At 56.1% G+C, this 11,849-nt stretch overlaps 3 protein-coding genes across 3 annotated transcripts; 2 read left to right on the top strand and 1 right to left on the bottom strand.

The window, feature by feature from the left end:
- Window positions 1–1,570: 1,570 nt before the first annotated feature.
- Window positions 1,571–5,908, top strand: LY79DRAFT_542183 (SNF2 family domain-containing protein). Its single transcript, XM_060556983.1, has 9 exons — window positions 1,571–2,475; window positions 2,573–3,219; window positions 3,287–3,391; window positions 3,445–3,671; window positions 3,723–3,756; window positions 3,814–3,992; window positions 4,066–4,954; window positions 5,034–5,219; window positions 5,299–5,908. Exons 1-9 carry the CDS (start codon window positions 1,966–1,968, stop codon window positions 5,513–5,515), a joined length of 2,994 nt encoding a protein of 997 aa, XP_060417921.1. The 5' UTR covers window positions 1,571–1,965; the 3' UTR covers window positions 5,516–5,908.
- Window positions 5,909–6,493: 585 nt separating this feature from the next.
- Window positions 6,494–8,230, top strand: LY79DRAFT_508401 (heterokaryon incompatibility protein; the record flags this gene model as incomplete). The annotated part of the gene is made up of 1 exon (XM_060553937.1): window positions 6,494–8,230. One exon carries the CDS (start codon window positions 6,494–6,496, stop codon window positions 8,228–8,230), a length of 1,737 nt encoding a protein of 578 aa, XP_060417920.1.
- Window positions 8,231–8,668: 438 nt separating this feature from the next.
- On the bottom strand, window positions 8,669–10,447 carry LY79DRAFT_587574 (eukaryotic aspartyl protease; the record flags this gene model as incomplete). The annotated part of the gene is made up of 3 exons (XM_060560791.1): window positions 8,669–9,015; window positions 9,075–9,983; window positions 10,063–10,447. The coding sequence occupies 3 exons, from the start codon at window positions 10,445–10,447 to the stop codon at window positions 8,669–8,671; spliced, it is 1,641 nt and encodes a 546-aa protein (XP_060417919.1).
- Between the last annotated feature and the right edge of the window lie 1,402 nt (window positions 10,448–11,849).

The raw sequence follows: 11,849 nt of genomic DNA, 5'->3' as shown, positions 1-11,849 counted from the left end.
TATAGCTCACTCATCGCAGCAAATCACAGCAAAAGAGGCAGCCAGGCGTCAGTCGGATCACCATTCCACCCCCGGTCAAGCAACCCCTGCACACACGAGCCAGCACCCCTGAGCTGGCTGGACACTTGTTGGACAGGAACGCCAATAGAAATGCCATCGTCTTGGCCCGCCTGGCGGACCAGGGGGCCATGAGGGGCATAGACGGCAGAGGCAGAGGCAGAGGCGCTAGGCCGTCCATGCACTGCCACTGCCACACCTTTTTCTGCATTCCGCTCCATTCTTCCTATTCTCTCTCGTTTCTGTGAGACACGAGGAGTGGAACGTGCTGTAGCGTTGTTATTTTTGTCGTTTTTTTCTTTCTTTCTTTCTTTCCATCGCGGTTCTACGTGTCTCAACTCTGTCTGCCTTTGTATCTATCCATCTATCTGTCTGCCTCTGCGTTGTCATGTCCCGTCTTCGGTCCGTCTCCTCGCCCACACAAAGCCACCACTCGACCCGACTTGCATTGTGCTTGCATCGAGCCACCGACGGTCTACCAAACGTTTCTTTGTGGGCTCCGCGTCCCTTCGGGCCCCTCGTGGTTTGTTTGGCCTTGTCAAGGGGGAGGCCTCGCTTCCCACGCGGACGCCTTGTGAGGGGATGTACAGGGTCTTGTTTCTTTGACTTTGTTTCTGCAGCGGGCCCCCTTCTGGGGGCTGGCGAGCCTGTCTGCCGCTGATCCGCTGATCCGTTTCGTCTACTTCACCTCTTCAGGCCCCTTCGTCCAGTAGACAGCATAGGTTATGCCTATTCGGTTATGTGTTGCGAAGTGGGTGAGTCTGCCGTCTATGTTTATCCATTCGTCTATGTTTACCTCGACCGCAGACCGTGCGCGCTGTGCTATGCCCTGCCATGATTTATGCCGTGCCATGATTTATGCCGTGCCATGTTTTGTGCCGTGCCATGTTCTATGCCGTGCCGTGTTGCGCCGTGCCGAGCTGTGCCGTGCCGTCTCTCTAGATAGTGCCCGCAATGTCACATAATCGCAACAGAAGACTAAAGAAGACTAGCAGATCGTGGAGAGAGTCGTAAACTGTTTCCGTGAAACGATGGTCGACGTGCGTCATCTGCCAACAGAGCACGCTACGGGACAAGCTTGCGAGAATAAGCATCGGTCCGTGAGCGTTTCCCCCATGATATGACCTCATTTTGGTTTAGTGAGGCTCTTTGGTGGCTTGCCCGGAGGACTCCGACCTCTCGCGAGGGCGGAGCATCCGTCGGTGAGCCGGGGTGTCGGGACTTCTTCGATGGCTTCGGGGGCGGTGCAAAAAGCGGGTGCGGCATCCAACCAAGCAAAACTAAACCCTACAGACAGACCGCTCCCGAAACCCCCAGACGGGGACGCAGGTAAAGTGGAAAATGGGCACTCACTATTATCGATTGTAGTGTGCATACGCCAGCTGGTGGGGGCCGTAGGCTTCGGCGATATGCGAACCACCAACGGGACGGACGCACGACTTTTGCCAATATCATCGTCCGCGCACTGCGCCCCGGGGGCACAAGGGCATAAGGTAAAGGGGGGAGGGGAGGGGAGCAGACTCGAAAGAGAGATAAAGTTGCACATCAAAATGGTCGCCTTTCCTGTGTCTCACACCACCGGCCATTGGGTTGACAAAACTGGTTCGCCAGAAGCCTTTTCTCTCTTATCCCCTCTCGCCATCTCTCTGGCCGCTGAGCCTCATTATGTGCCTCAACCACTTGCTGCTTGAGCACAACCTTGGTTCCAAGATTACGAGACAACTTGAAGGTCCCCGTCGAAGCTTATAGTAGCCGTTCGGTCAGAATCAGCAAGGACAACCACGAACGACGGCATCTTTGGACTCGGTTTTGACATACACACACAGAGACATATACCGTATACGGATCCACAGACTTACAGACATACAGACGCTGATCGACAAGTGAGACACGCAGCCACCCTCCACAATGGCTTCGCTGAAGAGGCTTCTCAACGAGGAGGACGAGGAGCTCCACTACCCTGACCTGTCGTCCGTGTCCTCCTATGGCTCCATCCCCTCTCCGTACCAGGCCGAACAAGATTATACCGGACACCAGCCGCGCCAGATCCAGTTCCAGGGTCTGGACATGTCCCAAGAAACAAACGGCTTAGAAAACCCCGCTTCCATGAACGAAGACTACAACACGCTATTTCCGTATACTGATAGCAGTCAACTCGAGCCCATCAACTTCGGAGACCGGCCCGGCGCGGTGCCTTTTGATTTCGGACAGGAGTTGCTGATTTGGGGCCGGAACATCATCGCCGCAACCCCGGCATCCCACACGTACAGCTCCCCCCAGCCGTCCCCTGGGTCATCGCAAGACTCCCAACCCCTGACGCATTCGCCTTGGCTCATACCCGGCTGCAGTAGTATCGCCGGCTCGGACACGTCTTTCTCTGCAGGAGATGATGAGACCGAAATAGTTTGCTATGGAATGGTCAGTTGCATCTCTTCCTTGACTCTCTTCGCACCCTGTCTTCTTTTTCCTCCTTTCTCTTGATGGAATTCCCAAACACAGACTCATACCCGAGTAGCTCTACAATGTAGACGTCAAGTTGGTGGGGGACATGGGCGTCTTCGACACCAAGATCCGTGATACCCACCAAAGAGAATCGATGCACGCGCCGCCCGGGCAGACGCCCTGCCAGCGCTTCACCCTCAGCGAGAACCGGGATCACGTCGTCCTCGTCTTCAGAGACGACCCGGATGCCACCGAGTTCGGATACCTCCGCTCTGGCCCCGGCAAGACCCTCGCGAGGCTCCTGGCCCAAGAAGGCCTCGAGTTCGACTCCGTCGCCCAGACCACCACCCTCCGTGAGACCATCGGCCGCGCCAAGAAGCCCGTCGAGGCCATGGTCAAGGTCGACATTAACATCTACGGGCCGCGCAGCAGGGCCCATGAGACCGGCAAGACGCTCTCCGAGGGCAAGCTGTACCTGCAGATGCCGGACCACGCACGCAGCGGGCTCCCCTACGAAAACCCGCACATGCTGCGCATCAAGGATGCCGAGCATATGGTCACGGAGGCCGCGAGGGGCGTCAACAGCCGCGCACCCACGGGGCGGCAGCCGCGCGAGGAGAGGTTGCGGGACATGATGCTAGAGGTCTACCAATCGATACAGAACAAGCGGCATCTTCGCCGGGAAGACGGTGCCAAGGGGCTCAAGCACGAGCTGCAGGAGTAAGTCCGCGTCATCGGCCTGCTCAAAAGACATCAAGGCGGAGAGGGAAACTAATGCGTTCCCTAGGCACCAAAAACAGGCGCTTGCGTTTATGCTCGAAAGGGAATCCGGCCACATCGTCGACTCGGCCTATCGCCTCTGGCAACCCGTCGTGGAGGAAGGCCAGGAATGGTAAGGCTTTTTGTTCCTGTAAAAATACCGAGTTCTATGCTGAACGGTGTCAGGTTCCGCCACAAGATCACAAACATCAAACAGAAAACCCAGCCGGACGAGAAAGGCGGCGGTATCCTGGCCGACGAGATGGGCATGGGCAAATCTCTGTCTATTCTCTCGTTGATCGTGACTACCCTCCCGAACGGACAGGAATGGGCCCAGCAGGAAGAGCAGAACAACGAAAAGAGCAGGGAGCTATGCTGCTCCGGCTCGACCCTGGTGGTCGTGTCGTCTGCTCGTGAGTGACAAGCCCCTTTCGCAGCACTGCTACATGACTGACGCAATCAAGTTCTCATCTATGAGTGGAATAACGAGATCGCAAAGTGAGTAAAAGTCCGGTTCTTATATCAAGCCTGGCGGGATTTTCTGACGTTTGCCAGGCATGTGGAAGGAAAACTAAATCAGATCGTATACCACGGCCCCAAACGTGAAAAGGACATTGACAAGATCAAGAACTCCAACATAGTTGTGACCACATACAACACCTTGGCGGCCGAATACGACAAAAAGTCATCACCCCTTCACAAGATTGGATGGTACCGAGTGGTACTTGACGAAGGTGAGTCCCCCCCCCCCCCCCCCCAGTATCCCACGACCGAGGACGACAACCGGAACTGATCGTTTTCGCCCAGCCCACGTCATCCGCCGCCCGGCCACGACATTCTTCTCGTCTTGCAGAGCTCTTCACGCCAAATCCCGCTGGTGTCTCACCGGCACCCCGATCCAGAACAAGCTGGCCGACATAGGCGCCCTTTTCGCTTTCATCCGTGCGAAGCCCTTTGACGAGCCCGCCATGTTCCGCAGATACATCGAGGTGCCCTTCGAGCAGCATGGCGACCCCGAGAAGGTCAAAGACCGCCTCATCATGCTCCTCGACTCCCTCTGCCTGCGCCGCACCAAGGAGATCTTGGAGCTCCCCGGTCTCGAGGAGCGCGTCAAGGAGCTCGAGTTCACGCCGGCCGAGCGCGAGCAGTACGACAAGACCAAGAAGATACTCATGCGGACCATCAAGCAAAAGGTCGGCGAGGTCGAGAAGAGCTCCAAGTTCGGGCTGTTCCAAGCCAACCTGCAGCTGCGCATCCTGTGCAACCACGGCACCTACCAGAAGCCCTTCTCCTGGTCCCGCAGGAGCTACCGAATGAACCGGCTCGAGGAGCGCGAGGCCGCCGTCTCGGCGCTCGGCCAGAACGCCGAGATCACCTGCAACGGCTGCAAACTGCCCATGCCCATCCTCGGGTCGAGCAGGCTGCGCAACGGGGCCGAAGAGCAGTGCCAGCACGTACTCTGCTCCGAGTGCCTCGACGAGTCCGACATGTCAGCGCCCGGGTCGCGCACGCGACACTGCCCCATGTGCAAGTTCGACGGGCCCTCAGCGTCGGGCGGCGATGTTGCCATGGCCGATGCGCCCGCCAAGACGTCCGCGGACAAGGACGACGAGCTGTACTTTAACCAGGAGGGGTATTCCACCAAGATGGATGCGCTGATACGGGATGTCGAGGAGGATGTCTGGAAGACGAAGAGGTATGTAACAATCGACAGCGCCGTTTCATCATTTTGTTCTATTTTGTCCCAGGCTGCGGCATGTCTCTGACTGAACTAGCATCGTCTTTTCTTGCTGGACGAGAACGCTGCATCTGGTTGGCATGCACCTAGAGAGAGCCGGCGTCAGGTTCGCGATGATCGACGGCAACTGTCCCCTGTCGGAGAGACAAAAGATGCTCGAGAAGTTCGCAAAGGATGGTGACCTGCGGGTGCTCATCATGACAACCGGCACCGGGGCCTTTGGGTGAGTCTCGAGTTCGATCCCTCCGCTCGCTGTCTCGTGAAGGGCACGCATTCTGACATTGTTCGCCTCTCATGCACAGCCTCAATCTCACTTGCGCCAACCGCGTCTTCATCGTCGAGCTTCAGTGGAACCCCAGCGTCGAGAACCAGGCGATCGCTCGCGCCATCCGGTTCGGCCAGGACCAAAAGGTCCTCGTCACAAGATATGTCATCAAGGGCACTGTCGAAGAGGTATTTGTTCCACGGTCTACGTTTATTGAAGGGTGTCTTTTTCTTTTTTTCCCCTCCCCCCGCTGACTGACTTGGTATAGGAGATGAGGTCGCAGCAAAACGTCAAGAAGAACCTTGCTGCGATTGGCTTCGACGAGTAGGTTTACCACGCGGACGCGATGGATCAGTCGCACAGGTAGACTTGGGGATGGATGGATTTGCACGATTCACTTGGAGTTCAGGGACTGGGAGCGGTGGCTATTTCGAAGGGGAAAAAGTTCGTCTACTATGGCGGCAGCGTCGTCACGATGCTGGCATCCTCGTGTCACTATTTGTTTGAAGTCCGGACTTTGGCTAGATTTCCGTCACTTCTCTAATACCCCAATCGCATCTTTTTTCTTTCTTTTTCTCTCTGCTTCAGAGACGACCCTCTATGAGATCTAGAGTCTGAGACGTGTCAAGCCTGCCGGACAACCTGAATTGCCTGAATAAGAAGAGCTGGAAACGACACGGAAAGGCAGACAAGCAATCTCAACTACAATCCGGATCACACAACCTTCACGCAAGGAGACAGCCTAGTAGTCTGCCTATCCGCCCTGTTTGGATAGCCTGCATATCTAGACTGGTTGCCTTCCTGCAAAGCTCCGCCTCACAGCATGCTCCGCCCCCCTGTTGCTCGTCTGTCAGCACACAAATCCTCTTGGCCGGCTTTACAAGGCAGATCTTATTGCAACACTATCACTTTGTTTTTGTCGTTTTTTTTTTCAATCTCACGGTCTGCTCTGTAAGAATCTCTTCTTAGCCTCTAGCAGTTTCATCGTAACCAAAGGCAGCGGTGATGAGATGGCAGCAATATCCCCTCTAACAGTACAGCTCGCAAGGCGACCCCGGCCCGAGTCGGATGACGGAGATGTGTACCCCAGCCCGAAGAGAACCCGGAAGAGTAGTACTGATGAGGTGTGTTGTCTTTGATGCCAGTTACTGCTCACGGATGACGGCCTGAAAGACCTCAACTCGCATCGAGGGCTCCGGCATTCTTCCTATGCCGATTGCTGCGCATCGGCAATGAATGGCTGTGAAATATGCCTCTTCATCATCATCGCCATTGAGAAGAAGAGAACGCATGAATGGGACCCCGATGATGTTCTGATATTTCGGAATCGTCCTTCCAAAACACGTCCTGGTACTACGCCTTTAGGTATAGATGTTTTGGAAGGCAGTCTTTCTTCCGGGGCAGCTTTCATAAGCATCCACCCATACGCTGAGCAAGGTGAGCGACTGCAACTGGATACGGGACCATCTTCAACATGTACTGTAGGAAACCCCGCCGCCGGTGTGATACGTCGGAGGCCGCTTCAGAGAGACGTAAAAAGCAAAAGAGTGATTTCGGCTGCTCGAGGACTATACAAGGAGTGCAAAGAGTCTCACAAGCTCTGCCGCTATGCACGAGACACAGTCCTTCCCTCCCGGGTTCTCGACCTCGGTACAGCCGAAGCCCCGACCCTGAGGCTCTACGTCAACAACACCGGGGAGCACGGGGAGTACGTCGCACTCAGCTACTGTTGGGGCGGGCAACAGCAAGGCCTCCTGAGAAGGAGAACGCTGAGCAACATGGAGAATGCTATCAGGCTTAAAAGCCTGCAGTCCACTGTGCGAGACGCAATCGAGGCGACGAGAAAGCTGGGGTTCAGGTATCTCTGGGTCGATGCGCTGTGCATCATCCAGGATTGCGATATGGACAAGGACAAGGAGATTGCGAAGATGGCCATGATTTACAAGAACGCAGCCGTGACCATCGCCGCCGGGACAGCGGAAAAGGCGGCAGACGGGTTTCTTAACATGGAGCTCACGTACCTTCCGAAGGACAAGTTCGATGTTCCAATGCCCGGCGGAGGCAAGGGAACTGTGCATCTCAGAGCCGAGGCACACGTCCCTGAGCACGCACTGGACGAGCGAGGGTGGGCGCTGCAAGAGTTTCTCCTGTCGTCGAGGATGCTCATCTTCTCCGAGTACGAGTTGCTGTGGCAGTGCAAGGAGGTGGAGTTGCGCGGCGTCTCGGGTACCGGCCTCGAGTATCTGCAACCCCAAGAGAACCTCCCGTGGTCTGTTTTCGACGAGGAAACGGAGTCCATATTCGGGGACGAAGACCTAGAGAAGCGCTATACCTGGAGGACTATCGTCGAGCAGTACACCCTCCGCCAGCTGGGCTTCAAAGACGATCGGCTGAACGCGCTCAGGGGGACTACGAGGGAACTGGAAACGCTGTGGCGGGACACTCACCGGTTTGGGTTGTGGACGAAGTGGTCCGTCGAGCTGCTTGCTTGGTCAAAGAGGGACTGCGACGGAGACGATGAGACAAAGGAGACATCGCGCGAGGGCAGGGCGCCAACCTGGTCTTGGGCGTCGGTGAACGGGAGGATCCGGTTCACGCAGATGTTTGAGAGGGAAGATGCGGTCTTCCAGCAGGTGACTTTGTTGGAGGCACGGGTGTCGCGGCGTGTCGTCCTCAGGTGCAGGATCGTTGCTGAAGATCACGTCGACCCTGAGATTTTTGAGGACGACGAAAGTGACAAAGGCCGGGCAGAGACGTGCTACGACATGGATGACAGTATAGACGAGGTGGGAAATAGGCCTATGAACTTCCTGCTTTTGGGGACCACTAGAGAAGAGGGGAAACGTTTGGGCGTTGCAACCATGGTTGTCGAAGTTTTGGGAGGCTTATTCCAAAGGGTCGGGTTGGCAATTTTCGAAAACATTGATGTCTGGAAGGATAGTGAGTATCGGAGCATCACGCTTCAGTAGACATATACTGCGGCAACTGATGTCTGGGGCGCAACTTGCCATCTTCCACGTCGCATTACTTTACTGGATTTCTTCAAGTGGTTATAAGTAAGGGCGGACAGGCGCCATGACTACAAGTCTGATCTATCCGAGTTTGTTTGGTCGCAGAGACATGTTGATGTATGTTGTTCAATAGCCACCTTGTCATGGCCGATAGCATTATAGTCCAGTCGACACGCAGGTTTATCAATGCTCGCTACGATCCATGCGTCGACCAAACGAGAAAAACCTTCCATCATTCAAGATTCGAAGGGTTCAAAGGTCCAGTTTGAAAGAGCCACCGCTCCATACGCCAAGTCAACATCAAACCTGATCGGAAAATATATGCCTAGAAACGCTGCCAGATGCACCAAAAAAAGAGCTCATTCAGCCCACCCATTTTTCTATTTCATATCTTTGTTACCAGAACATCGCCGCCAACAACAGAGCCAATATCGTGGCAAGCATGCTGCGACCTGTTGCAGGTGCCGCTGACACTGTGCCTGCTGCTGGGACCTCCGACATCTTGGGTGTCGGACTACTAGGAAGAGTTGATCCCGTGCCCGGGACTTGGTCTGAACCGGAACTCGAGCTCGGCGAGTTGGTGGTACCGTTGGCGGCCGGCAACGAGCCACCCGGCCCGGTAGAACTGGGGCATAGACCCTGGATGGCCGCAATGTCTTGGGGCCGGCTGATGGGCATCGTCCTTGTGCCGCAGTTGGTGTACTGCGCCAAGTATGCGACCTTGCTGTCGAGATCGAACACGGCTGTGAGAGGGGTTAGCATCGGGCTCTCCTAGAAGAAGCAGGGATGGTAATGAACGTACTGTAAGCTGAGCGCAGAAAGGTGTCGCCCAGCAGTGTGAAGTCGGCGTTCGGGACGATGCCTAAATAACAAGTCGGCGGGGTTGTGCGTAGCTCGCGGATCATCTCCTTGTAAGGAACTCGGATCTTCATCCCGTTAAAGTCGAAGTCTACGGTGCCGCTCAGACCAACGAGATTGCATGAGACCGGATAGAAGCCGTTGGCGTCGACCCCCGAAGAACCAAAATCGGCAGCGATCATGTTGGCGAGCTCCTCGGGGAGAAGAGTGAGGGTGGCGCCGCTGTCAAGGAAGACGGGCATCGAGCTATTGGGGTAGAAACGGGTGCGGCGGCTTGGCGGTGTGAGACTGAGAGATTGCATGTTCACCCAGTACCGGGCGACGCCGTCCGGGGCCTCGTCCGCCGGTATAATGGGCAAGCGTGCGAGGGGACCGGAAAACTTGGAGGTGTCGATGCCGCCAAAGATGATGGCGCCTTCTTGCTCATCCTTGGAGCCCAGCCCGAGGCTGAACGCCTTGGTGCGGGTGACGCCCTGGGCGGCGAGCTCGTCGATGAGGTTCTTGTACCGGGTGTTGACACCTTCCCCGAAGCCAATGCCGAGGATGCCTGCGAACTGGTCCTCCGAGCTGGTGGCGACACCGAATTGGACTTGGCGCATCGTGGAGCTGGACCCGGCGAGGGCGAGACTGTCGCGCACATACGAGATGTTAGCGGCACCGATACCGTATCGGAGCGTCTTGGTCGTCTGCATCTGGACGGCGGTGGTTGAGCGGGCGGAGTCGTAGAAACCGACGGCTTGGCAAAAACGCTGATCGGAGGCGTCGAGGACGGTGCAGTCCGGGTTAACCCAGAGCTCAAAAGAGCCGGTGTCAAGCTGAGCATACACCGCTTGGGGAGGTGTGCCGATGTTGACTGAGAAGGAGGGGTGGTTAGCGGAAGATGTGCGTACGGATGCGAGCATGGTGTATGTAGTATGGGGATTCAAACTTACGCTGGGCGTAGTATGCGACATCAGAACGGTTGGCAAGCTTCGCCTCGACCTGTCGACCAAAAACACCACGCTTCGTGGAGTGGAGAACGGGCAGCGTAACAAAAGCGCCGTTTGCCTCGGCACCGTCGACGACGGGCAGGCCGCGCATCGAAACCGGAGGCACGACCACCGGGGCGGCGGGCAGAGGCCTCAGATCACTATCCAGAATGTCGTCGAGCAGGACCTTGCGCGGTGAGCGTGTGCGCCGTTTCCTCCTCTGATGCGAAATCACCGGCAGCGTCATCATCATGGATGTTTCGGCATCTTCGTCGGCGGGGAGAGACAGCCCGCGCGGGGCGACATGGGTTGTGTCTTGCGTGGTATAAGGAATGACGGGGAGCGTCATGAGGGAGGTGAAGTCGCCATCGTCTGTCGGTAGTTGGGGCCATGCCCGGGCACCTGTGAGTAGCGATAAAGCTAGGAAGGCGTAGGAAAGGAGCGCCATGCCCGGCGCTGAAGAGGATAATGCGTGCTACCGCGGTTGCCGCCACATGGGAACCGTCTGAATGTGAGTTTGCTTGAGCGGATTGGTGGTGAGCGCGCGCGACTCGAGATGATGGCGAGAGTAGATCGTGATCGGACCCGGTTGAAGTTTGGAATTGCACCAGGAGAGCGGTCAATTAACAAGTATACAGGTTTCGAACCGGACAACCAAGATTGAGCAAGAGATAGAGAGAAATGAAGACGATCCCGAGAAAGAATGTAAAACAGCAAGCGGCTGGCGATCAGCTGTCAGCGCTGCGACGAACCCACCGGGAGTGTAATCGAAGAGAAGAGAAAAGGCCCTTTCCAGACGGCAGACGCAACACACACGCCTTGACTACCAAAAGAAATGGAAAGAGAAGATTAGAAACAGACTCCACCGTCGAGGCAGACAACGATTGAGGTTTACGAAGAGAATAGTCGGGGTGGGAAAGAGAGAGAGAGAGCGCTGACGAAAAGAAGGTTGCAGTGATATGAATAGAATCGACATTGAAAAGACCATATGCATTAGGCCCGAAAGAGTAGACGAACCAAGCGATGGCCTGTCTCGGTTGTCAACGCCAAGGGGAGGGGGAGAGCCTAGTCGACGAGGACAAGGAACCGCTTCTTGTCTCGAAATTGGCATGGCTCACACGTTTCTTCCACACTCCATTAGAGTATTCGTACATTGCATGATATATACTCTGCATATACATGTTCTACCCGTCCAGCAGCCATCTCAATGGCTTGTGAACCCCTGCTGGCTATCTCGGTATGGCTTACTGAGCCAAGGAAGGAAAAAAACCAAATCTCGCATATGGCTATAGCTAGCGTTGGCTTGGTACGGACGACTTTCCCTCGTCGTTTTCGGGGTCGGAAACGCGCCCAGGAATTGGACGGGCGACATTCCCTCTCAGTCATCCCATCGCCACCTCCGGGAAGGGGGGAAAAGGCGGAACGGTGCCACTGCCTTTCTCCGAATGAGTGCTCGTCTCAAACTAGCGAAGGGGGTGCCCGTCCATTCACTTGGCAGCCCGGTCTTGGTGTGCTTGGCTACTTCGAAAAGAGAGGAAAGGGTCTGTGAGTGGTCGCGAGAGCAAGACTTCAAACGGTTGACTTCAGGGCCTGCGTCACAGGTTTGACTAGGGGTCGGGGGGGAGGGCTACTCAGCAGGGTGGGGGAGACCGGTAGATCAGACAAACCCCTGAGACGAAGGTGGATGCGGAATGGTGTGGGAGCCGCGGCCGCTAGGCCTCGACCGGTCATCTTCGGCCTCTTCCAGAGCC

This window comes from Colletotrichum navitas (assembly GCF_030913465.1).
Source record: "Colletotrichum navitas strain CBS 125086 chromosome Unknown LY79scaffold_9, whole genome shotgun sequence".
NCBI classification, from domain to species: domain Eukaryota; kingdom Fungi; phylum Ascomycota; class Sordariomycetes; order Glomerellales; family Glomerellaceae; genus Colletotrichum; species Colletotrichum navitas.
This window is presented reverse-complemented; position numbering and strand designations above follow the sequence as displayed.

Coding starts and splice junctions, on each gene's coding strand:
- LY79DRAFT_542183 (XM_060556983.1), top strand. CDS start 1,966: ATGGCTTCGCTGAAGAGGCTTCTCAACGAGGAGGACGAGGAGCTCCAC. Junction 2,476..2,572: donor AAATAGTTTGCTATGGAATG/GTCAGTTGCATC, acceptor ATACCCGAGTAG/CTCTACAATGTAGACGTCAA. Junction 3,757..3,813: donor TGGAATAACGAGATCGCAAA/GTGAGTAAAAGT, acceptor GACGTTTGCCAG/GCATGTGGAAGGAAAACTAA.